This window comes from Aulonocara stuartgranti, assembly GCF_965226115.1.
Source record: "Aulonocara stuartgranti genome assembly, chromosome: 13".
In the NCBI taxonomy this organism is placed as follows: domain Eukaryota; kingdom Metazoa; phylum Chordata; class Actinopteri; order Cichliformes; family Cichlidae; genus Aulonocara; species Aulonocara stuartgranti.
In genome coordinates this window covers 204,939-231,506 of record NC_138949.1, presented here as the reverse complement: position 1 = coordinate 231,506, position 26,568 = coordinate 204,939, and the positions used below count along the sequence as shown (strand labels likewise).

The following is a 26,568-nucleotide window of genomic DNA, read 5'->3' as shown; positions in this document are numbered from 1 at the left end:
TGGTTACAGGGTGACTCTCTCTCTGCGTGTTTCCTGGGTGAGAGAGCGCCTTTTTGTTGTTGTTGTGCTAAGCTAATAGGCAGAATGCTACAGATATAGCTCTAAAGAATGTAGCATCATAGGCAGTGTAGTCCGTGCTGCAGGGAGAATGGACTGCCATACACGTTATGGGTCTGTGAGCGAGGGAGGGAAAAAAAGGAAAAGTACAAGCTGTCATCGAGGAAAAACGGGAGCTGGAAGCATGTAAATATAATAATAACCACTGCAGCCAAGAAGAGTGCCTGACGAGTCCAGTTGTAAGTAAGCTATTAAGACTCGACTGTACACCGTGTTCGTGTTTTCCTCCGAAAACAATAAGTTCTGTTGGAGCAGCCTTTCAACGCCTCTCTCTGTCTCTCGCAAGAAAAGTTGACCCACACAACAAAGTAAAGCTATTTTTCGGCTACGGAACCCACGGTATTAGCCAGAGGTCCCTTTACTACGGTTCGGAGCCACGGACCTTCAGTAATAGTAATAAATCACACAGCAATAGTACATTCACGTAGTTGTAAACAGCATGATAATATATTAAGTAATCCAAAGTATTCAGAATACGTTACTCTCATTGAGTAACGTAACGGAATACGTTACAAAATACATTTTGGGGCATGTATTCTGTAATCTGTAGTGGAATACATTTTAAAAGTAACCTTCCCAACACTGTGGGTTCTTTAAATAAATAAATAAATAACAGCAGATGAACAACCATTGATACCAGGCAACTTTAAATTTTATATCTTGGCCCCAATGAGACTATTAACTCTTGCAGCACCGGGTGTTCGTAATTTTGGTTCAAGTGAATTGATAAACTTTTTTAAGGCAATTGACTCACACAGTTATGTAGATATCCCCGTCCTGTTGTCCCGGGATGCATCACGCTGCCTTGCCTGGGGTTAGCTTCTGTTTTCTGGGAATGAGGGTTGAGTGTGCTCCCTTCTCAAGGTAAGCTAGGTTAGCCTTCTTGTGTGAGCTTTTCAACTGCGCTTTAAGGTTTGTGGGATTTTTTCCCTTTAGAAATGTCCCTCATAATTAGTCTCTTTCCACTACAAGACACTTGCTTTATCCAAAACACAGTCATATTCAAAGTAATCCCAAATTGGACTCTGGCGCGTTCTCCCGACTTTTCCTGACATGATTCTGCGCGTGGACGGAGCAGCAACACAGACGACTTGACTAACGTACTGGCCACCTGCTGGCATAATGAGACAGCAAGAAAAAATCTGGAAACTAAACTTCATTTTCACCCTTGACTATTGTATGACACGCACACATCAACGAAAACTAAACACATTTTTGCTATAAATTCAGTTAATTTTAGTTAGTTTTGTGAACACTCATTACAGTTTTAGTTAGTTTTCCTTTTTTTGTTTTTATTTTTATTTCCGTTAACGAAAATGTTTTTTCACTTCTAGTTTTCGTTATTTCGTTAGTTTTCGTTAACAATAATAACCTTGTGTATGAGAGTTGTTCTAGTGCAGCGAGTCTGCCTAGTTGAACATGCCATACAGAAACAGGTGGGGTGGAAGGGGCCTTCAAATCTGAGACCAGAAGTTTTGGTCTAAGTTAACTGATAAATCCGCTTCCCATTTTGCAATAGGAAGTGATGTTGATTCATCTGTTTTAGAAAGCATTCTGTATATTTTGGATAGTAATTTGGGGTTTTTTTGTTGTTTTTTTTAATATTTTTATTGAAAAAAGAAAACAACAGTACTTGCAGTTACCAAAATACAATCAACCTTTCTTTATTTTCCTAAGTAAATAAACACACATATATATGAAAAGAAAACCCACAACGCCCGCCCCCCCCCCAGTCCCACACAGATCAACACAACCATCAATTTGGGGGGTTTTAAGAGTAAGAAATTGAACCACACTTGGTGGTGTTTGTAGTTCAACTTGACCCGGTTTAAATTTCTTTTTTACTATGGATTTAATTTGTTGATATTCTAAAAATCTTTTCTTGTTGATCCCATATTGTGTAACTAGTCCGTCAAATGAAATTAATTCTGTTCCTTCTAGTATATGTTCTAAATATTTTTTCCTTTACCACTCCAATCTGAAAAGTTTATCATATTATTGTTTTGTAATATGTCAGGGTTGTTCCAGATAGGTGTACGTTTGCATGGGATTAATGAAGACGCCGTCAATTTTAGAAACTCCCACCATGCTGTCAGAGAAGAGCTGATGTTGATGCTTTTAAAGCATTCATGTCGTTGGATGTTTGAGCTGATAAATGGTAGGTCTGAGATCTCTAGATTATTGCAAAGTGCTTGTTCTACATCTAGCCAAGGTTCATCTAAGAGGGTATGTTTTAGCCATCCTGAGATAAACTGAAGCCTGTTGGCTAAGAAGTAGTGCTGAAAGTTAGGTAGTTCTAATCCTCCTCTATCCTTGGTCTTTTGTAGTGTTTTTAAGCTTATACGTGAGGGTTTATTTTTCCAAAGGAATTTGGACATACATGAATCTAGAGATCTGAACCAATCTTGTGGCGGTTTAGTTGGGATCATTGAGAATAAATAATTTATTTTTGGTGAGACCATCATTTTTATAGCGGCAACCCTTCCCATGAGTGATATGGGTAGACATTTCCATCTAGCCAGATCATCTTCTACCTTCTTTAAAAGTGGGATATGGTTTAATTTAGTTAGATCTGCAAGCTTGGGAGAAACATTAATACCTAAATATTTTATATTTCCCGATTGCAGTGGTGTAGAAGAGGAATTACTGTATGGAGGCAAGGCAAGGCAAATTTATTTGTATAGCACAATTCAACAACAAGGTGATTCAAAGTGCTTTACAGAGACATTAGAAACAAAAACAAATAAAAAGCATGATTTAAAATTGATTAAAACAAGCAAACAAACAAACTAACTAAACACACACATTTCACACCTGTTCGCGCGATCTGAACCCTTATCGTAAGGGGAGCTACCAGTCCTTCTGTGGACGAGCTACTTTCTATTTTAAATTCCCTGAATTTAAAATACTCTCTAGACCCAGTCTAGACCCAGTTGGGGAGCTACCCAGAGCTCTAATCCCACACCTGTTTGCGCGATCTGAACCCTTATCGTAAGGGGAGCTACCAGTCCTTCTGTGGACGAGCTACTTTCTATTTTAAATTCCCTGAATTTAAAATACTCTCTAGACCCAGTCTAGACCCAGTTGGGGAGCTACCCAGAGCTCTAATCCCACACCTGTTCGCGCGATCTGAACCCTTATCGTAAGGGGAGCTACCAGTCCTTCTGTGGACGAGCTACTTTCTATTTTAAATTCCCTGAATTTAAAATACTCTCTAGACCCAGTCTAGACCCAGCTGGGGAGCTACCCAGAGCTCTAAACCCACTTAACAAACAAACAAACAAACAAACAAAACAGTATATAAAATCAAAACAGATAAAATCAGAACAGTAGATAAAATCAGTAGTTAATGTAAGTTTTGAAATTTAAGCTTAACAAACAAACAAAACAGTATATAAAATCAAAACAGATAAAATCAGAAATAGATAAGATCAGTAGTTAGTGTAAGTTTTGAAATTTAAGCTTAAAAGTGTGGATTTGGTGCTTTATTCAAATGCAGCTGAGAATAGGTGAGTCTTCAACCTGGATTTAAATAAACTGAGTGTTTCAGCTGATCTGAGGCTTTCTGGGAGTTTGTTCCAGATATAAGGAGCATAAAAGCTGAATGCAGCTTCTCCGTGTCTGGTTCTGACTCTGGGAACTGATAAAAGACCGGATCCAGATGACCTGAGGGATCTGGAAGGTTCATACTGGGTCAGGAGGTCACTGATGTATTTTGGTCCTAAACCATTCAGAGCTTTATAGACCAGCATCAGGACTTTAAAGTCTATCCTCTGACGGACTGGCAGCCAGTGTAAAGACCTCAGAGCTGATGTGGTCCACTTTTTTGGTCTTAGTGAGGACTCGAGCAGCAGAGTTCTGAATGAGCTGTAGTTGTCTGACTGATTTTTTAGGTAGACCTGTAAAGATGCTGTTACAGTAATCAAGCCTACTAAAGATGAATGCATGGACTAGTTTTTCCAGGTCCTGTTGGGACATCAGATCTTTTATCCTTGAAATATTCTTGAGGTGATAGTAAGCTGACTTTGTTATTGTCTTAATGTGTTTTTCTAAGTTTAGGTCTGCATCCATCACTACACCCAAATTTCTTGCCTGGTTTGTGGTTTTTAGGTGTATAGATTGAAGTTCTCTGGTGACCTGTAATCGTTTTTCTTTGGCGCCAAAGACTATTACCTCAGTTTTGTTTTTGTTTAGCTGGAGAAAATTGTGGCACAACCAGTCATTGATTTCCTCAATGCATTTACCAAGAGCCTGTACAGGGCCTCGGTCTCCTGGTGACATTGTGATATATATTTGTGTGTCATCTACATAGCTGTGGTAGTTTATTTTGTTGTTCTTTATAATCTGTGCCAGTGGGAGCATGTAAATGTTAAACTGAAGGGGTCCCAAGATGGAACCTTGGGGAACTCCACATGTGATACTTGTCTGCTCAGATGTGTAGTTACCTATTGATACAAAGTATTTCCTGTTTTCTAAGTATGTTTTGAACCAGTTTAGTACAGTTCCTGAAAGACCTGCCCAGTTCTCCAGTCGTTTGAGTAATATGTTGTGGTCGACTGTATCAAATGCTGCACTGAGATCCAGTAAAACTAAGACTGACATTTTTTCACTGTCTGTATTCAGACATATGTCATTGAACACTTTGGTCAGAGCAGTTTCAGTGCTGTGATTCTGTCTAAAACCTGACTGGAAGGCATCATAGCAGTTATTCTGTTTTAAGAAGTAATTGAGCTGTTGAGAAACTGCTTTTTCAATGATCTTACTTAAAAATGGGAGATTTGAGATCGGCCTGTAGTTGTTCATTTGTGTCTTGTCAAGATTGTCCTTTTTCAGTATAGGTTTTATTACAGCAGTTTTTAGTGGTTCTGGAAACACGCCTGATATTAAAGAAAAGTTGGCGATCTGTAACAGGTCTGACTCCAAAGTCTTTGAGACCTTTTTGAAAAAACTTGTTGGCAGGACATCTAAACAGCAAGAGGAGGAGTTCAGTTGACCTAAGATGTCCTCCAGGTCTTTGCTGTTAATAGGGTGAAACTGTTTCATGGTGTTTAAACAGTTTTTCGGTGGACACAGTACATATTCTGGATCTGCTGTTGATGTACCAATTGCTTGTCTAATTTTTTGGATTTTTTCTGTGAAGAATTTGGCAAAGTCATTGCAGGCCATGGTCGAATGAAGTTCAGCTGCCACTGACACAGGAGGGTTTGTTAGCCTGTCTACTGTAGAAAATAAGACCCGAGCATTATGGCTGTTTTTAGTGATGATGTCAGAGAAGTAGGACCTCCTTGCACTCCTCAGTTGTAAATTATAATTGTGAAGTTTCTCTTTATAGATGTCATAATGAACCTGGAGGTTTGTTTTTCTCCATCTGCGCTCAGCTTTCCTACACTCTCTTTTTTCTTTTTTCACCAGTGTGGAGTTTCTCCATGGAGACTTTTTCCTTCCAGAGATAACCTTCACCTTAATGGGAGCAATAGTGTCCATTACATTTAACATTTTTGTCATGGTCCTGGGTCGGTGACCCAGCGCTTTTAGTTTATCATTTTCTAGATGATTGTTTAAGTTCTGTGTTATTTTCGATCTGCCTCTGAGTCTGCGTCTGTACCTGTCTGTCTATGGTGTCTCCCCATCTGTTTGTGAATCTGTCTGTTTAGTTCAATGTCTTGTCTGGTTCCATGTATCTGAGTTTCCTGTTTTATTGTGAAGGTGAGTGTGATCAGTTTAGTGTTTCCCCTGTCCCGTCAGCCCAGATTCCTCCCAGCTGTGTTGCCCTCCTGTCTCTCATCCCCTGATTACTGGTGTGTGTATTTAAGCCCTGTGTGTTCTCCTGCCTGTTGCCGGTTCGTCTGTGTAACTCGGTGTCAGTCTGTGTAACTCGGTGTCAGTCTGTGTAACTCGGTGTCAGTCTGTTACCCTGTGTTCCACGGTGTCCTGTTCCTCGTCTGCGTCTCTCTGCTATTCATCAGCCGTTGTCATATGCTCCCAGGTCTGTTATTTTAGTTCTCCCAGTTTAGGTGTCTTTAGTTGTTTGTTATGCCCCACTGTTTGTTTGCCACTACACCTCTGTAAATAAAACCACCGGTATCTCATCCACTGCCTGCATCTTGGGTCCTCCTTCTATATCCACACGGCTCGCCTCGGCAGCCGTGACAATTTTAGCATTGAAGCTATTGACGAGCTCATTGACTGAACCTTTGGACAGGTCAGGTGTTAATGGGAAGACCTGGTTAAAAATTGCACTACTGTGTTCAGTTATACACCGTTTTGTGATCACTGTTGTTGATATATTTATGTGGGCTGAGATTTTACTTTCAAAGAAAACACAGTAATGATCAGACAGGCCCACATCAGACACAGTAACCTTTGAAATGCTCAGGCCCTTGGAGATCAGTAGGTCGAGAGTGTGTCCTCTATTATGTGTGGCCTCTGTTACATGCTGAGTCAGCCCAAAGTTGCCCAGAGTGTTACTCAGGTCTTTAGTCCCTTTGTCCTGAGGGTTGTCCACATGAATGTTAAAATCCCCAACAATAATTACACAGTCGAAATCAACACAGATCACAGACAGCAGTTCACTGAGGTCATTAAAAAAAGTCTGTGCAGTATGTGGGAGGCCTGTAAACATTAAGAAACACAACTTTGGATGGGGCCTTCAGCTGTAAAGCCACATATTCAAAAGACTGAAAACTTCCAGGAGATAGCTGCTTACATTGAAATGATTCATTAAATAAGACAGCAACCCCTCCTCCTCTCCTGCTCACCCTGGCCTCACTGATAAAACTGTAGTTAGGAGGGGTCGTCTCGATGAGAACAGCTCCACTGTTACTTTGGTCCAACCAAGTTTCAGTTAAAAACATAAAATCAAGGCTGTGCTCAGTGATTAAATCATTAATTAAAAATGTTTTCCCAGCTAAAGATCTAACGTTTAATAAAGCCAACTTAAGTGTTTTAGAGGTATTACTTGTCCCCTCGTGTTTGGGAGCAGTCTGTGGCACACAAGGTATGTTTACTATGTTTAAAGATCTTTTAGAGTGCAGCTCTCTGTGTTTTGACCAGGCCACATGTCTCCTTCTGTCACCTAAAAGTACAGAGATTTTAAAACCTTCTAGTTAACAGGGTCCCAGCTTCTCCTGGGAAAAGTCACCACTGCCATAATCCTCGCAGCCCGGACCCTCCACACATCACACATCAGACTGCGGAGACAAAGCATGAAGGTGGTAAGGAGGAACTAAGGGGGGCGAGGCTGGGCAATGTGACTTCGATTGCTCTGTTGAGGGTGGGGCTCGATGGCGAACCTTTGGCCGCTCTGGTGGGGGGTTTATGGGGGACAAAAAGGGATTGGGCCGGGGGGTAGATCTGAGCCCAGCATTGACCCGCTCCATCATCTCCTCAGTGAATTAGACGTAGGCTGTCGGGGATTCCCATGATGCATTGAGTTTTTCCTTTCCAGTCACCTTTCTCGCTCACTATGTGTTAACAGACCTCTCTGCATCAAATCATATCTGTTATTAATCTCTGTCTCTCTTCCACAGCATGTCTTTATCCTGTTTTCCTTCTCTCACCCCAACCAATCACAGCAGATGGCCCCGCCCCTCCCTGAGCCTGGTTCTGCCAGAGGTTTCTTCCTGTTAAAAGGGAGTTTTTCCTTCCCACTGTCGCCAAAGTGCTTGCTCATAGGGGGTCATATGATTGTTGGGTTTTTATCTGTATCTATTATTGTACGATCTACTCACAATATAAAGCGCCTTGAGGCGACTTTTGTTGTGATTTGGTGCTATATAAATAAAATTGAATTAAATTGAATTGAATTTTGTATTTTGTAAGTGTTTTGGATTTTGTAAGTGTTTTGGATTTTATACGTGTTTTGGAGTTTGTACATGTTTTGTCTCTAGGGGCCACCGTAAGGTGCCATCTTCAGTCTCAGCTGACTGCAGGTTTCCAACCTTAAACAGGACATTTACACAATGACTGAAACCAGCACCACTGAATGAACAGTGGTTTGCATATCAGTTTATGATATGCAAACTGTCATGACCATTGATCAACAACCACTGATCAAGAAGGTGACGTGATGACGAAACGTTTCTCACACTGAAAACGTCCAGATGAACAGAATAAACTTCTTGGGATTTCTGAGCAACTTTAGGCTCATGCAGAGGTCACATCAGTTGGCTTTGTTTGGTCCCTGCTGAAGTCTTGGTGGTTTGAAGTTGGCGTGTGTGTGTGTGTGTGAGAAAGAGTGAAAGAGAAAGAAAGCTCTAACTATATATGAAGCCCTTTATGAGTTTGCACAGATGCTTTTTGTATTAAAATGAGTTCATTCACGCTCTGAATCTGGTCCTCATGTTGGGACCGATGGGGAGCACATCATTGATGTTTAGGAGACAGCTCAGATTCATTATGTGACTAAACAGGAAAACAAAGAATTTGTACAGCTTTTGTTTTTTTTCTACTAACAAAGAAGTAAAACTGAAGCATATCATATATCATACTCGTCTGCTTGAACCTTGGGTCAACACCTGAACGTGGACCGAGGTGGAACAATCTCCACCCACTGATAAGATAAACCATAAACCTTTGAGCTGCAACACATCACCATCAGCTGACTTTAAAGGTTTGTTTTCGTCAACTGAAACCAGCAGAGAGCTCAGAGGTACATCAGAAGCAGGATGAAGAGAGGAGCCCAGGGGGGTCTATGTAATACTGGACTGGAGCTGGAGGACATGACAGGAAGAACCGTCCAGGTGAGTGGGATTTTCCTCATATGCAGCCAGCTGGAGCTTAACTCCTCAATGCTTAAAAATATTTGTACTCATAAAAACTTTATTTGATTGCTTGGTGGGTGTCTTTAACAGACTTTAGCAGAAAAAACAGTGTATCCAGGTGTCCTCAGGTATTTACTTGTCCTCAGGAATCAGGGTGTCCACAGGGATCCAGGTCCTCTGTGTCAGCAGCAGCTTGGTGGGTGTCTTATTACAGAGGTCGCTGGAGGCAGAAAAGAAGAAAGCTTACAGGTAAGTCCAGCTGAGCTCAGTCGTTGCAACAAGTCTGAGTTTGGTCTTCATCAAAGCTTCTTTTTCAGGATTTCAGGTGGAGGTCAAATACTGTGGTCTGGCTGAGGATGATGAAGATGACAAAGAGCAGAGGGACAAAATAGACAACATCAACAAAAACCAACAACTCAACAAAAAACTGCTCGATCACTTCAGACATCTGGCTGCAACCAACCAGGACACTGACCAGGTAACAATCAGTGAGAAGTGTCCGTATAAAATCAAACCATTTTTCTTTTCCTCTGTTTGTATTCATGTTTGTGTGTTTGTTCAGGTGGACCTTCAGCTTCTGGACCGGGCGATCTCAGACGGAGCTGATCCGAACGCCTCAGACAGATATGGACAGACCGTCCTGCACGAGGTCACACGGGAAGTCACTTCTGCCCTGTTAGCCGTTTGTTCACACACCTGCAGGACGGTCACTGAGAGCTTCTGGAGAGCTTGTGCTGTGTCTGTGTGGTACAGGTGTGTGTCTGCAGAGAACTAATGCAGGTACGTGTGTGTTCAGATCTCCAGAGCGTGGAGCGTGGATGTGATGCGGTTCTTCCTAGACCGGGGCTCAGACCTCCTGCGGCCAGATCAGTTTGGAGTCACTGCGCTGCATGTGGCCTCGGCGCTGGACTATCAGGACATGGTGCAGTTCCTGCTGGACCGAAAAGGTCTGTGGACACTAAAGCATGAACAGTGTGTGATGGGAAGTCATGTGATAGAGTCACATGACTGCATGTGTGTTATGATCAGCTGATCCGGAGGCTCGCACCTTTCTGGACAAGCAGACCCCGCTTCACTACGCTGCGAAGAATGATGCCGTCGGTTCGATCAGGCTTCTGCTGCAGGCCGGAGCCTCCATCAGCTGCACCGACTACAAACGCAGGACACCACTGCAGCTCGCCGCTAACGCAGGTACCACTGACACACACTGCAAAAATTGCCTGTTTAGAAATAAGGAAAAATAATAATTGACTTTAAAGAAGATCCTGACTATAATAAGTGAAATAAGATAATTACACTCGATAAGATTTCTTGAAATAAGAAAAATTATGTAGACAAGTATGTTTGAAGTCAGATCAACTGAAAACAAACCCGTCAGTAATGCTTTCAGTGTTGTTTCTTTTTCACTTTGAGAGGAAGGATCTTCTGGTCACCCGTCTGTCACAGGGCTAACAGTCTTGCCTGTGGACGATTTGGAATAAGCGATTAACTTCAATCTTTGGACTGTGGGAGAGAACCCAGAGGGGAGGCACAAGGCAGATGCTGGAGTTGAACTCAGAACCTTCTTGATGGAGGGAGTGGTGCTAGCTACTGGACCAGTTTCCTGTCCATGTTTTTAAAAGTCTGTACAAGAAAAAACTGCACTGCAAAAATCGATTTTCAAGAAAGTAAAAAAAAAAACTTTGTTTCTGAACATTTTTTCGTATTTTTTGTCTAAAAAGAAACCATATTCTTACCAAGCAAAATTAAGCACATGCTAGGAAAATATGTCTAACTTTTCTATAATAAGATATTTCAGAGACAGACACTATCTCTACTTTTAAGATTAGGCTTAAAACTTTCCTTTTTGTTAAAGCATATAGTTAGGGCTGGACTGCGGACCCACAACAGGTGTAGGCTGCCGGGGGATTCCCATGATGCACTGGGTGTTTCTTCTTCAGTCAGCTTTTCACTTATTTACTTCGTTGCATTTGATTATTCGTTATTATTAACCCTTGGCTCTCTTCCACAGTACTTCTTTGTTGCGTCTTCCTCTGCTAACCTCCAGATGGCCCCGCCCCTTCCTGAGCCTGGTTCTGCCAGAGGTGTCTTCCTGTCAAGAGGAAATTTTTCCTTCCCACTGTCTGATTGTAATCATCTCTTTGTGTCTTCAGAGCGTAGTGATGCAGCTCGTGTGCTGTTGGAGCTCGGGGCGGAGGCGGGGCTGAAGGACTCTGATGGACAGTTCTGTATAACAGCTCTGATTGGCCGGATGAGCCCAGTGGTATAATGTCCCACATAAAAACAACACAGCTGTGATTCGTTCACAGACATTGTTATGTAACATGTGGTTGTGTTTAGGCTCAGCTGGCTCTCAGTCAGTTCCATGTTTTCGACCGAATGACCAGGCAGCACTACTACTACCTGAACCTGCTGGAACCAGAACTACACTCACCTGAGGACCAGCTGTCAGGTGATACTACAGTGTGCAGTCTGGCGTACAGCAGCCTCACAGCTGCAGTAGTACTTCTGCAGTAGTGTTGATATTACAGCTGCTGGTCTTGCCTAACACCCCTCTGTCTGTCTGTAGGTGTGTGGGTCGGTGAGCCAATGTCTCCGGTAAGTTTCAACAGTAAGTGAAGGGATTCAAACCTCGGCATCCCCATTAGCACCACCTGAGCTACATTTAAAGAAAAAAAATCATCTTGTCCGGAGGGATCCCCATGATTTAATAAGGCATCCTATAATATTACTCATGGATTAGTGTCCTCTTAAACTAAAATTAGGATCAAACTGTAGAAAAAAAAATGATGATGATGCAGATGTTTACTGGGAGTTGGGGCGTCTACATGACTGAGTCAGGTTCCTTCACTAAGTGCCTGTCTGAAGTTCTAAACAGCTCTTTGGATCAACTCCTCGTCCTCTGAAGGATGTATGATGGTGTGGGTACACATCTACTCTGTGGCCTTGGGATCACCGCTCTGCTTTTTGTGTTGATGCGGTTATTTTAGCCTCATTGAGCTATCCTGATGGTTCACTGCCAAGCGTGAAGGGCAGAAAAGAGAACGCCTCAGGTTTAAGGTCATAGTCCTCAATAGGAAAAGGGTGGAGGCCGTACTCCAGAACAGGGACAAAGTGGAGGAGTTTAAGTATGTTGGGTTCTTGTTTAAGTGAGGGCAGACACATGTCAACACATAGTTTAGCACCATGACTGCAGTGACACTGTAGCTTTGGTGAAACCAAAGGTGTCCATATACCAGCTGATCTACTCCCACCCTCATCTACACTCACAATAGTGATGGGATTTCCGGCTCTTTTTGGAGAACCGGCTCTTTTGGCTCGGCTCACTAAAAAGAGCCGGCTCTTCAGGTTGTTTTGTTGCTTTAATTAATTTATTATTAACAATAATATAAAATTATGCACAAAAGGAATTACTAATGTAAAAAAAAGTGGTTTTATTTATATATGTTTATATATAAATATATACGGTAGCCCCTAGAGACAAAGCACATACGAACAGCAAAACACATTTCTAGCGTTAACTGAAATTCCAAAACAGAGCTAACTACATCACTTAAATTACACAATTGAAAGCATATGTGTATTGTTTGTGTATTTATACTAGAGATGGACCGATCCGATATTACGTATCGGTATCGGTCCGATACTGACGTAAATTACTGGATCGGATATCGGAGAGAAATAAAAAATGTAATCCAATCCATTAAATATCAAAAAAAGCACCTCACAAAACTTGCAACACGGCGTAACTCGCCTCATAACCGTAGCACGTTGCAGCAGTATGTGTCACGTGATAGAACGGCTGTGTGTATTTGTAGCCTCGCTACCAAACCGGCATTTCATCTCCGAGGAAGTTATCCCAGAGAGAAGTAAAGCAAGTGTGTAAGTTCATCTCTGAATGTTTGTAAAGCATTCCCACGTTAAGCTTAACAACCGATATATGGAGCGACTGCCTCTTCTTGCTGCTACTTCAATCATGAAACTGAACAATGATCAGCTGATCGGCTTTTCTGTCGCGAGTCCGTCTCTCTTGTTTGTTTTTGCACCAGAAAGAGGAAACCAGCGGCTGAACAACAGCAGCACGTTTAACCTTGATAAGCTGTTGTTAGAATTTATTTAATATTACTTTCTACACCAGGTTCTTTTTCTACGCAGCTGACGGCTGGTAACTGTGCAGGGGCGGATCTAGCAAAGGGGGGCCGATAGGGCATTAACAGGGAAAAGGGGGCACAAAGACATACTTTTCTGTCTTATTCTCATTTAAAATGTCTAGCTTTTAATAAATATTTATCTGAATCTTACACCCAAGTTTTAATCTGATCTAAAATGTATAGAAGTCCATTACTGTATATAGTAACTGTTAAGTCTAATATATCCTAGTAAGCTATAGTATTTTTTCCTTTGGGAAGATACCATCTGTGCAGTCTGCAGTTCTGTTGAAGAAAGATGTTGAATCTATTTAATTATTCTTGAAAAATAATTTATTTCTGTGCATTTTTTTTTCACACTGCATCAAATTAACGTTGATTACGTCGATTAAGCATCATGAGGCGGAGGGTGGGGGGTGGTTCCCTATTTTTTTTTGCTGGGAGTTGGAACCCTATTATTTAGGTTGCTTAATATTTCTGCTAAGTACTCTTTAAAATACCAGAATAGGAAGGATGGAGCAGGTTTAAGTTTATTAGATTGATCAGTTTTGCTAAACTATGAAATATTTTGGGTGCAGTGTATTTTTTACATACAGGTATAACAGAATAGTATTATTGTTGTTTTTTATTTAAACTTGAGTATGAACTTATACAAAATGCAGCAAGATATTTAAAAAAGTTTTATTGATTAAAAAACACACTATATCGGATTCATATCGGTATCGGCAGATATCCAAATTTATGATATCGGTATCGTATCGGACATAAAAAAGTGGTATCGTGCCATCTGTAATTTATACACAAGCACTCATATATATTCAAATAATTTTTAAAAAAATGTTTATTTACCTGTTACTACCACACACCAAATCCGGTCATTGGTAATTCTTGGCTTATGTAGCCACTAGGTAACAAAAGCTCAACACTGCGCCCTAGCATACTGGAGCACTTCTGTTGTGTTTTGTTTGTGCTTTGGAGTTTTTACGTGTTTTGGAGTTCGTACGTGTTTTGGAGTTTTTACGTGTTTTGGAGTTCGTACGTGCTTCGGAGTTTTTACGTGTTTTGGAGTTTGTACGTGTTTTGGAGTTCGTAAGTTTTTTCGAGTTTTTACGTGTTTTGGAGTATTTACCTGCTTCGGAGTTTGTATGTCCTTCGGAGTTTGTACGTGTTTTGGAGTTTGTACGTGCTTCGGAGTTTGTATATGTTTTGGAGTTTGTACGTGTTTTGGAGTTCGTAAGTTTTTTCGAGTTTTTACGTGTTTTGGAGTATTTACCTGCTTCGGAGTTTGTATGTCCTTCGGAGTTTGTACGTGTTTTGGAGTTCGTACGTGTTTTGGAGTTCGTACGTGTTTTGGAGTTTGTACGTGCTTTTTCTCTAGGGGCCACCATAAATATACTTTTATTTATTCACTCCGCATAAAATGTAATAAATAAATCATATATCCTGTGCTACTGCAAGTGTAACTACCGCCCCTCCCCCCTCTTCCCAGCGCAAAGCACAAGGCTTGCATGCGGAGTGAAGCGGAAAAAAGTGAGAGAGAAAGAAAAAAAAACCCCACAGCTCCCAATAAGGAGCCGACTCGCGTTGTTCACTTCAAAGATCCAGCTCTAAGAGCCGTTTCTCTCGTGACCGACACATCACTAGCTCACAAGCTGTGCTTAGTGACCAAAAGTATAAGACTGAAGATAAATGAAGCAGAAACAAGCTTCCTCTGCAGAGGATCTGGGCTCAGCCTTACAACAGGGCAGGAGCCTGGAGTAGAGCCACTACCACTACACTACTTAAAACGGCTTCTAGTATGTGTCAACACAATTCTCATCATCCTTGGGCTAGGAGTCATTGCTTGAATAATTCATGGGTCAGAGTTCAGAGGGTCAATAACCAAAACCATCCAGTGAAAATGGTCAGGTACAAGGACTGTACTGAACATGAGTGAAAAGCAGCCAATGTCCAAAGAGGAACAAAATAAAATACATAAGCAATGGCTCAAGACTTTTGCACAGCACTGCTTGACGGAGCTTAAGAACCAGTGCAGGTTATTTTTGTTTGATGGCATCAGTGCACAGAGGATTTTATTTTACGTGCTATAAATGCAGTCGGACATCAGCTGTACCTGTATCTGTTCAAGCTGCAGATGGTGATTCAGGAGGAGAAACTTGATCTCATCATGAATCCCGTCTTCCTCAAACTGATCCGCGTCAAATGGAATCTCTACGGCAGGTAAAGTCTCTCTGACTGACGGTTATGTCAGGTGATAGGACACTTTTCTACCTGCATGTCTGTCTGTCCTGCTGACAGGTTTGGGGCATGGCTTCTCCTTATCCTTAACTTCCTGTTTAATGTTTCCTGGACGACTGTCGCTATCTCAGTGTCTGTCCACCGAGACTCACCTGATCGTTATGTCCTCCCCGAGGTAACCTGTCTGTCACACCTAACCTATCTATCTATGTGTCACCTGTGTATCTCTCACATGCGTTACTCTAACATTTATGTTACACCTGTCTGTCTCAGGACTGGTGGTGTGTCCTCTTTGTGGTCTTGGCGCTCCTGTTGACCCTAGAGGAAGTGCTAAGGGATGTGCGGGACATCCTGCGCTCAAGGAAAAAGCTCCACCTCTGGCAGCAGTTGGTGAAGCATCGTCTCCAGAGTGACCTGAGCTGCTCACATCCCATGTGGCCACAGGTAGGAATCAGGATGATGTGGTGGACAGGAACAGGAAGTATCAGATATTTCAGGTGTATGTCTGTGAAGGTTCTCAGTCATCCAGGTCATCGTAGTCAAAGGAGCTTGCAAAGAAAAGTGTCTGGACTTCTTTAAGTTACTTGAAGACGTTTCACCTCTCATCCGAGAAGCTTCTTCAGTTCTAAGGTCAAATGGTGGAGAGTCCCAGATGTAGACAAAGCAGAGTTGTTCCTAAGAGCCTGCGCCTTGGATCCACTGTCAGGGGATACAGAGCAGACTTGATTCTACAGAGAGCACAAAATCACCTTTTAAGTGAAAGGATAAGACAGGTCCATTTCACTATAGATGCCCTCCAGATCAAGATCAGCCAGACCCTGCAGGAACTGGAAACCCTTCTACCCTCTCCAATCTTAGAAGAGGTTTACAAGTTTGTGGACAAGGCTCAGCGGGCCCAACACTCTAAAGGAAAAGAAAGACAACGCAGGAAATTTCACACCTTGCTTTCAAAAACACACACTCCTCATTCTGAACCTACACAACCCAGAGAAGAAAACACACCTGAAGACAGTCAGGAGAAATGGGTTAAGAACTTTTCAGACAGGATTCTCACTGAACCTGAAAAGAGAGTATTAGCCAAAGGACTACATTTTTCCATTTCTCCACAACAGTTGCCCATAGTGGACCTCATCACAGCCACAGAATCTGCCATACGGATTAATAAATTATCACAGACAGAAGCAGAGCAAATCAGGATGAAAGTCTCAGCCACGCTCTCCAGTGCCAAAGTCCCTCCATCCAACCTCACAATACAGGAAAAGAAGGCCGTTGCTTCCCTGAGCAAAGACCACAACATCACTGTTTTACCAGCTGATAAGGGAAGATGTACCGTGGTCCTAAACACTACAGATTACCATACAAAGATCACTACTCTCCTCAGTGACAACAATACCTACGAAGCCTTAAAGCGAGACCCCACAAGCAGCTACAAAAAGAAAGTTATAGTTTGCCTTCAAGACTTTGAAAAGGACAAAATTATTGACCACCTTACATATCACCGCCTTTACCCAGGGGATGCCATACCCTGCATTTACGGACTTCCTAAAATCCACAAGGAAGCTGTCCCACTCAGACCCATAGTCAGTAGCATAAACTCAGCCACTTATAACATTGCTAAACACCTTGCTACCATCCTTGCTCCTCTCGTGGGGAACACCCCACACCACATCAAGAACTCCACCGACTTCACCGACAAGGTCCAGAAACTTCCCCTGGATCCAGATGAAACCATGGTGTCCTTTGATGTAGTCTCTCTCTTCACTTGCATACCCACCACGGAGGCCGTGGAGACTGTCAGAAAACGACTACAAGAAGAAAGCTCCTTGGAAGACAGGACCAACTTCACACCCGATCAGACCTGCACACTGTTAGACCTCTGCCTCACCACTACATATTTCAAGTACAACGAAGGCTTCTACAGACAAAAACATGGCTGTGCCATGGGCTCCTTCGTGTCACCTATTATAGCCAACCTTTACATGGAGGAAGTGGAAAGGAAGGCTCTTGGCTCTTTCAAAGGAAGAGTACCCAGCCACTGGTACAGATATGTGGACGACACCTGGGTCAAAATCAAGACACAAGAAGTGGAATCCTTCACTGCGCACATTAACGCTGTGGATAAAAACATCAAGTTCACCAGGGAAGACACAAAGGACGACTGTTTGCGTTTCCTGGACTGCGCTGTGCACATTGAAGAGAACGGCAACCTCAACATCGAAGTTTACCGGAAGCCCACACACACGGACCAGTACCTCCTCTTTGACTCCCATCACCCTTTGGAACACAAACTTGGAGTAATTAGGACCCTACACCACCGGGCAGAACATGTTCCCTCTAAGCCTGAAGGAAAAAAGAAGGAACACACACATGTAAAGGAAGCACTCAAAACGTGCGGATATCCTAAATGGGCGTTCTTAAAGTCAGCAAAGAGGCACAGAAAAGAAGATCAGACACCAGCAAGGGAGGATAAGAAAGACAGACGCAACAACATTGTCATCCCCTATGTATCAGGTGTATCAGAGAAACTCAGGAGTTTTCTCCAAGCATGACATCCCAGTGTATTTCAGACCCAGCAACACGCTCAGACAAAAACTGGTTCACCCGAAAGACAAAACGCCAAAACACAGACTTAACAATGTGGTGTATGCTGTACAGTGCAGCGAGGAATGCCCAGACCTCTACATTGGAGAGACCAAACAGCCACTTCACAAGCGCATGGCACAACACAGAAGAGCCACCTCCACAGGACAAGACTCAGCAGTCCATCTGCATTTAAAAAAGGTCAAAGGTCACTCTTTTGAAGATGCCAATGTTCACATTTTGGACAGAGAGGACAGATGGTTTGAAAGAGGAGTGAAAGAAGCCATCTATGTCCACTGTGAGCGACCATCTTTGAACAGAGGCGGGGTTTACGACACCAACTGTCTGCCATCTATAATCCAGTTTTGAGATCCCTTCCCAGACGCCTTAACGCCCACTCACATCCTGGGCCAGCTGACCTCAGGAATTCGCATGATAAGGTGGGGCCAGGTTTCACAATGAACACACCCGAAACTCTGGCTGATTGGGACCCACACCCAGTTTCACACCTTGGCTCAGGCGATTAGAGGATCATCAGGGGGTCCTTTTGTCCCTTTGTGGAGGGAAACTCCCACTAGGTTTATATCTGGGACTCTCCACCATCTGACCTTAGAACTGAAGAAGCTTCTCGGATGGGAGGTGAAACGTCTTCAAGCAACTTAAAGAAGTCCAGACGCTTTTCTTTGCAAGCTCCTTTGACGTTTCAGGTGTATGTTGTGTTTACAGGAGAGAGAGTTTCTACTAAACCAGTTCAAACTGGTTGACAGGAAGAGAGGAAGCTACTGCCGGGACCTGTGGTACTGACACACACACACACACACAGAACAAAAACCAAATGTAATCATGTGTGAAACAATCACTTTATTACATTTTAGCTTCACTATGTCCCAGTGTGAATGCATGGTCAGAGCAATCAGAAAGAGTATCTGCATCACGATGGACATCAGGTGTGCAGATCAATATCACAGCAAGAAATCAGGACATTGAAACCCCCACCATCAAAAGTATAACGCAGAGAAATCAGGTTCAGCTCTAGTATCTACTATCTAGTATCTAGTATCAGTCCACATTAATCCACTGAAGGAGGTGGAGAAAAAGCTCAGAAAAGGTTAAAATATGGTTGGTGTGATCTTTAAATGATCATTTGCATGGATCAATGAAAAAGGAAGAAATTCATCATCAGCTGAGCAGGGGGTAGATAAGAGAAAAGAGTGAAAATGTCAAAAGAGCATCGGCTGTACTTTTGTGATTGTTGAGAATGAGAAGCTAAGTGCATCATTTTTTAAAAATAGCAGCTGGATAAAGAGAAAATTGCTTCCTTGAAAGAGAATAAATGTGCAGTTCAGTATTGAATATTAAATGGTAAATGGCCTGTATTTGTATAGCGCTTTACTAGTCCCTAAGGACCCCAAAGTGCTTTACATATCCAGTCATCCACCCACACACATTCACACACTGGTGATGGCAAGCTACATTGTAGCCACAGCCACCCTGGGGCGCACTGACAGAGGCGAGGCTGCCGGACACTGGCGCCACCGGGCCCTCTGACCACCACCAGTAGGCAAACACGGGGTTAGTATCTTGCCCAAGGATATTTGGCATGCAGCCAGGAGGCAGCCTGGGATCGAACCACCGACTTTCTGATTAGTGGCTGACCTGCTCTGCCACCTGAGCTACAGCCACCCGACAAGACACCCAAGGAAAATTAACAATAGAATAAAACACATAATAGAACAAAGACAAAATGAAGAACAATAGAACAAAAGCACAAGATAAAATTAACAAACATTGGGTTCACAGTGAACTTGCAGATTTGAACAGATGGGTTTTGAGTTGAGATTTAAACTGGAGGAGAGAAGCAATGTTTCTTATATGTGGGGTCAGAGAGTTCCACCGCCTGAGAGCAGAGCAGCTCTGGTGATGAGGCGGAAGGAAGGCACAGTAAGCTGGATAGAAGAAGAAGATCGAAGTGAGCGGGCAGAAAAGGTAGTGCATAACAGGTCAGAAAGGTAAGGAGGTGCGAGGTTATGAATGGCCTTGAAGGTGAGCAGAAGAAGTTTGTACATTATCCAGAATTTCACTGTGAGCCAGTGAAGTTCCTGAAGAACAGGTGATGTGCTGGTAGGAGGGGTTCTGGTGAGAATGCGAGCAGCAGAGTTCTGAACCAGTTGAAGCTGATGGAGGGATTTTTGGGGGAGACCATGAAAGAGAGAATTACAACAGTCAAGGCAGGAGGACAAGAATGGACATAGGCTGTCTCCCAATTCAGGGTCTGCAGCCTTAAAGGCCGCATTTCAAGGCCGATTACGTCACAGCGGCGCGCCGAAGGCTGTCCCAATTCAAAGGCTGCTCGAAATGCGGCCCTGAAATGCCTCCTTCATTTCCCTGAATTTTAAGGCTGTGGCAGAGTAGACTTCGTGGTCCCATATATCCCACAATTCATAGCGCGGCAGTCGGTGTGGAGAATTCTGCCGCAGACGGCAGAAGCGGAGCGGCCGAAGAGTAAACTGTGAAAAGTAAGTACTGAATATTATGTCACTTATTTATGTGCAAATGTTTAATACCATTAAACATTACTGTTGGCCACATGTCGGCAAAGTCATGTGACATTAGTGACGTTTGTACTAACTTGGTTTTAAAGTCTTTACTTTAAAATATACGCCGTTCAGTAGCTGAGCTTAATCCTACAGAGAATGATCAAAGCTCATGTAGAAAGAAACAAATGAACAAAAGATTTTCTCCTTCATTTCTGTCAAACACAGCTGTACGACACATTTCCAGCTGTTAGTATCATGGTTGCTAGGAAACCTGGGCAGCGCAACGGAGGCTTTTTTTTTTAAACTTTATTGACAAACAACAGTATCAGCGCAACGGAGGCTAGACCGTCCCATTTCACAAGCCTCGCACTTCCGGCCTTAGCGGTCTTAGAGTACACGGCCCTTGAGGATCGTTGAGGCTGCGTACTTTAAGGCTGCAGACCCTGAATTGGGAGACAGCCATAGACTGGGTGGAAAGAGAAGGACGTAACCTGTTAATGTTGTGTAGATGGAAACAGGCAGAACGGGTGAGATTACTGATGGGAGAGTTAAAGGATAGTGAACTGTCTAGGATGACACCAAGGCTCTTAACCTGAGGAGAAGGGAAAACTGTGGAGTTATCGATAGTGAGAGAGAAATGATTAGCCTTCACTAGGTTGGATTCAGTGCCAATAAGGAGGATTTCAGTTTTATCCTCATTGAGCTTAAGAAAATTAGAGCTGAACCAGGATTTTAGTTCAGATAGGCATTCTGTAGGGAAAGAAGGTGGGAGGGAGGAATCAGGCCTGATTCACCTCAGCAAAAAAGTGAAGATCAAATTTGTGGAAAATGGTACCTAGAGGGAGGATGTAAATTATGAAGAGAAGAGGGCCTAAGACTGAGGCTTGGGGTACACCAGAAGTGACCAGGAATAGATGAGAGCGGAATGATTTCAGCTGAATAAACTGGGACAAGAAGATATGATTGGAAACAGGCTAGGGGTGTGTCAGAAATGCCGAGAGAGAAAAGTCTGTTTAGAAGGATGGAGTGAGAGATGGTGTCGAAGGCTGAGCTCAGATCCAAAAGGACGAGAATGTTGAGAAGACCAGAGTCAGCTCCGAGAGGAAGATCATTAGTAACTTCACGTAAAGCAGTTTCTGTACTGTGACATGAACGAAAACCAGAAATCTCTTGTAAATGTTATTATTAAGCAGGTGTGAATGAAGTTGAGCTGCAACCGTTTTTTTCAAGTGTTTTAGAAATGAAAGTTAGGTTAGAAATCAGACGGAGGTTGTTAAAGGGCTAATTTGGACTAATCAGGACTAATTTGTCATGGGAGACCATACCAGGGGCCAAAAGCCCCTTGACAACATAGCCCCTAGGATCCTTGGGACACACAAACCCCTCTGTGACTTCTTTACACCAACAGGAAGTTTCACTACACCCACGGCACCCCAGCTCCACTTGTGCCCATGTTGTTCTCTCCAGGTATCTGTCTGCTCGTCACCCATTTGGCTGCTGTGTGCTTCATTTTACATTTTGAGTCCTTGTCTTTTCGTTTGTTTTTCTCTTCATTAGATTAACTAGATTTTCACAACTGACTTTTGTAAAGTTTCTTTATTCTTTCCCAAATTTTAAAGAAACCTCAACTCTCTGTTGTATTAATTCATTTTTTAATATCTGAAGATGTCGTCTTGTTGGATCATGCTGATGGGTTTGTGTGATTTTTCTGAAGTTTATACAGATGCATATTTGCTTTTTCAGAGGTTATATTCATGAAATCTTTATTTAAAACTTTTTTAAATCACAAAGCAACACTCTGACTTCAGGAATGTCTTTGATTGGCTGGTGTACTTTCTGCTGACTGCATCGTTCAGTGTCCATGTGGCCGATGTGATTGGACCGTCCACCATTCTTAACACCATGAGTTTGCGTATGTTCTCCATCACCATTGTCTTCCTGTGGTTGCGACTCATGAAACACGTCAGAGGCTTCAGGTACTGAAAAGCTACAGTCTACTGCAGAACCGTATGGCTATTGCACAGATAAAGTTTAGTGTGTACTTGCAGGCTGATGGGGCCGTTCATCGTCATGTTGGGGAAGATTGTTGGGGATGTGATGCGTTTCCTGTTCCTCTATGCGGAGATCTTCATCCCGTATGCCTGCAGCTTCTGGATCATGTTCGGAGGTCTGTGTGTGGGAGTAGGTTGGTGTGTTGGTAGTTGATGACATCATGATAACAGTAAGTTAACCCTGCCCCCAGGGATGGCTTCAGTTCCCAGCATGCAGTCTGTCCTGGGCCTGCTGTACAGTCTGTATCGGATCACTCTGGTGGACGAGTACGAGTACGCTGCCATGGTGGCTGTGGATGATGTCATGGCTCCTGTGCTGTGTGGGACGTTTCTGGCAGCGTCTTCAATCCTGTGTGTTAACCTGCTGATTGCCCTGCTGACTGATACCTTCCAGAGGTCAGAGGTCACACCTGCATTTGATAAAACTTTATGTTGGGGGGCAGAAACTGGGACTGCTGCACCAACAAGCTGAAGTCAATAATCATTTCAGCTTGTTATAAACAGCCGCTGTGAGAGTAGCAGGGGCGGATCTACGGGGGTGGCATGATCCTAGAGCCACCCTAGTTTGCTTAGCAAAATGCTGTTTATTTAAAATAATAAGCTAGCATTTGGACTTTGAGCCTGGCTGCAATTAACACTCAATATAAATTCTAAAACTAAATATATTGCATAGTGTTACCTCCCCTCCTCCACACACACACACACACACACACACACACACACCACTAAAAAGTGGTTTAGCCCATAGCACGGACTGGCTTTATTTCTTGTTGTCAGTAGCAACCGATGCTGACAATTGTCCCACACAATCATTTTGAATCAATACGTGGACATTTTCAGATTTCAGCACAGGCGGTTGGTTGTTACACTCTGGAAATGGAATGAATATGAGTGTTATTAACCCGCTGGGGTTGACACGCGCCGCACCCCCGAATCACGTGACCGATTTAAGCGGACATAGCTACGAGCTGCAGACATGCTGAGTCTCCATTTCAGCTTGTGTTCAAGACTTCAAACTATATGCCAGTTTTCCATTTTATTTTATTTTATTTATTTATTTATTTTTTTAACCTTTATTTAACCAGGAAGATCCCATTGAGAGTTAAAAAATCTTTTTCAAGGGAGACCTGGCCAAGATTGGCTGCAGCAAGTGTCTCACAGTTACAGAAATTACTAAATCAAACACATGCAGCAACAACACACATGCAATACAACTTTCTAAATACTATCTTACGTTTTGTGCGGGAAGAAATGGTGAAAACCACATTTTCTAAGGACAGTGCTTGGATCATCATGTGTGCACCACCAGCTGACAGCTGCTATGAGGTAAACATGCTGCTGTGCATTTTGGACACACATCTACACTTTGGTCTCATCTGTCTGAAGGACATTGTTCCAGAAGTCTTTGTGTTTCTTGATAATGTAACTGCTGATAGAAGCAGCAGGATGATCTGTGAGGTGTACACGTCAACACTCTCTGCTCACATTCAGACTAATGCAGCACTTCCAAGTGCAGAGGGATAATGAGCCAAAGCAACAACGCCACATTTTAGGAAGATACATTTGATTTCTCTGCTTTATGTCTCAGTAAAATCCACTAATTCCAAACATTCTGTCGCCTCATTTCATGTTAAAAATGTCACAATGCCCCAGTCATTCTTAAGAGGATTATGTACAAAAATATATTTTAAAAAATCACATCTTGACTTTATTTAAAATGAGAGAACAAGTGTGTGTGTCTATGTGTTTTAGGGTTCACGATAACTCACAGGCCAATGCTATGATGCAGCAGGCCGCTGTCATCCTGCAGGTGGAGGAATCCATGCCCCTCCTGCGTCATTTCTACGACAACCAGTACATCTCCAGCCACTGCTCGCCATTGGTCGAACCCTCTGATGATGGCATCACAACAAACTTGCATTACCATGATGAGATGGGACGAATTACAGTGCAGATCAAAGTGCGTTTCTGAAGAACAAATTCTGATCTAAAGTCATGTGCTTCAGGTTCTCATGGTATCTGTGTGTCTGCAGGAGGTTCTAGACCAGTTCTTGGTCCTGCAGCGGGAGGCGGAGACCACAGAAGGTCCACGGTGAGATTAGCAGAACTCCATCACTACTGACACACAATTCTTCTTCATTCAGCTTCTCTAATGTGGATTCTCATTCAGAGTCCAGATGGACCAGGACCAGCAGAACCAGCAGGAGACCCAGAGGAATAAGTGCCAGCAGAGCCAGGAGCTTCAAGAGGACCATGATAAACAGAATCAGAACCAGGACAACAAAGACAAATGTCGCCAAATCCTACAGAGGCAGACCCAGGAGCTTCAGGCCTTGCGAGCAGAGCTGAAGGAGCTCCAGACTCTGGTCTTGCAGCTGGTTAAAACCAAGACCAACTCTGTATAAGAGCTGTGGGTTAGACTGGGAGGAATGTCAGAACCATTGTTTCATGTTTCTGTTTCTCCAGAATCTCCTCTGGTCCAGGACTTCCTGTTTAATTGTTATTTACAAACTCTCATAAATGAAAATACCAGTAAGAAGTTTGCTAAAGGTTCAGTGTCATTCATCTTTAGCTGGTATTTTGGTAGCCATCTTGGAATGAATGTGGACTGTTATTTGAAAATAAAGTCCCCCCCGAAAAAATAACATCACAGCTTCATTAATGGTTCAGTCCAGAGACATTAGCTGTGTCCCAATTCAGAGGCCCCATCCTCCTCAGGACCCGGCCTTCACAGTCTACGTGGGCCGGGTTCTCCGAAGACTGAGAAGGCCGGAAGTGTGAGGCTGTGAAATGTGATGGTCTAGCCTTCAGATCTGCGTCACCGCTGGAATTTAATAAACTCAGCCGTCTGCTCCTTGCTATCTAAAATATAACAGGACACTGGCGTAAACTCTCGACCATCTCACACTTCTGTTTAATCAGTTTTCTGTTTGACGTTTATTCAGCTGTGTGAAAACTAGAACTTTAATTTCAGCCAAACTGATTTACTCAGAAACAAATAAAACACTGAAAGAAGCCAAACAATAACATTTTTAAGTTATCTAAGTGACTTATATATCATGTTTAACCTGAGTAGTGAAGACTGCAGGGGATTGAAACAGGGGCGGATCTAGAGAAATTTTCTTAGGGTGGCAAAATCAAAGCCTTTTTTTTTTCAAACACATATGCAGGTGGTTACATATGGTTAAAATTATTCAAATGCAGTAAGTATACACGTTTTTCATATAAACAAAATTACATAACTTAATTATTGTCTGTAACCCACATAATTAAACACTTTAGTTACATAAAACATGTGAGTTTTGATCTTATGTACTGTATAGCCTGTATGATAAATAAATATGTAGCCCAATAAGTATCCAGAAAAGCTACACAACATCGGGCGGTTCATTTACAAACACAGGTCTAACTCCAGTTAGAAAATAATCAAAGTGTTACATGCTTAAATTACACAAAATGTCAGAAATCTGCACTGTCAAGAACAAAAATGTAAACCTAATTCTTCATGATTTGTTGGAGTCACCCTCCGAGGTCGAAAATATAACTGGTCATTTTGGACATTTGTATTTCACCTTCAAATTCTTTCATTTTATTTTTTTCCTGCCTTGCTTGGTATTGTGGAGGTATGTAATAATGACAGGAGAGGTCTCAGTGTCTCACTCCAACTTTATTAACTGACTCTCAGAACTTCACATATAGTGAGCGCCAAAATCTCCACCCCAACACTTCCCTTCAACTTGGGTGTGAGTGGAGCCACCTGGTGGTCCGCCACACATACCCCCCCCCCTGAACACACAGTTAGGTCTCTATTCAGTCCAGGACCCTGGGTCTAAGCAAACGACCCGAACGACTGAACCTGGGAGGGAGAGAACAGGCAGAGGAAGGTCCATCCTGTGAACGAGGCTGGTGAAGGCGAGCAGGAAAGGCAGGAGGAGGCTCAAACGCCGGTGGTCCGGGGGTAGTCCTGGGGGGAAAACCAGAGTTTGTCAACCCCATCGAAGGAGGGCGGCCACGGCGAGGGGCCTGGGCCGGCACTACATTACCGTCCGGAAAAACGTGCAGGTTTAAGTCTGTCAACACACACAGTCTCCCTTCGACCCCCAAAATCCAAAACAAAATGTTTCTGGCCCGGTTC

The 26,568-nt window shown here is 42.9% G+C and overlaps 1 protein-coding gene across 5 annotated transcripts; it reads left to right on the top strand.

The window, feature by feature from the left end:
* The first annotated feature begins 155 nt into the window (after nucleotides 1–155).
* LOC309720190 (uncharacterized protein) lies at nucleotides 156–25,479 on the top strand. Of its 5 annotated transcripts, none has more exons than XM_082556853.1 (20): nucleotides 156–296; nucleotides 8,754–8,858; nucleotides 9,026–9,128; nucleotides 9,197–9,357; nucleotides 9,442–9,528; nucleotides 9,676–9,826; nucleotides 9,909–10,070; nucleotides 11,033–11,142; nucleotides 11,220–11,331; nucleotides 11,449–11,477; nucleotides 15,162–15,247; nucleotides 15,326–15,440; nucleotides 15,539–15,709; nucleotides 18,572–18,642; nucleotides 22,191–22,358; nucleotides 22,431–22,549; nucleotides 22,625–22,829; nucleotides 24,186–24,393; nucleotides 24,467–24,525; nucleotides 24,604–25,479. In XM_082556853.1, the coding sequence occupies exons 2-20, from the start codon at nucleotides 8,784–8,786 to the stop codon at nucleotides 24,836–24,838; spliced, it is 2,427 nt and encodes an 808-aa protein (XP_082412979.1). In that variant the 5' UTR covers nucleotides 156–296; nucleotides 8,754–8,783; the 3' UTR covers nucleotides 24,839–25,479. The 5 variants fall into 5 exon arrangements, with proteins under 5 accessions (XP_082412979.1, XP_082412980.1, XP_082412977.1 ...); XM_082556854.1 differs by having other exon boundaries at nucleotides 15,156–15,247; nucleotides 22,239–22,358; XM_082556851.1 differs by having other exon boundaries at nucleotides 15,156–15,247.
* Nucleotides 25,480–26,568: the final 1,089 nt, after the last annotated feature.

What these genes read in the sequence shown, in the direction of transcription:
- LOC309720190 (XM_082556851.1), top strand. Translation starts at nt 8,784, where the DNA reads ATGAAGAGAGGAGCCCAGGGGGGTCTATGTAATACTGGACTGGAGCTG. An exon ending in ATCGTTATGTCCTCCCCGAG is followed by an intron (nt 15,441 to 15,538) that starts GTAACCTGTCTG and finishes TGTCTGTCTCAG; the next exon opens with GACTGGTGGTGTGTCCTCTT. An exon ending in AGCTACTGCCGGGACCTGTG is followed by an intron (nt 18,643 to 22,190) that starts GTACTGACACAC and finishes CTCTGACTTCAG; the next exon opens with GAATGTCTTTGATTGGCTGG.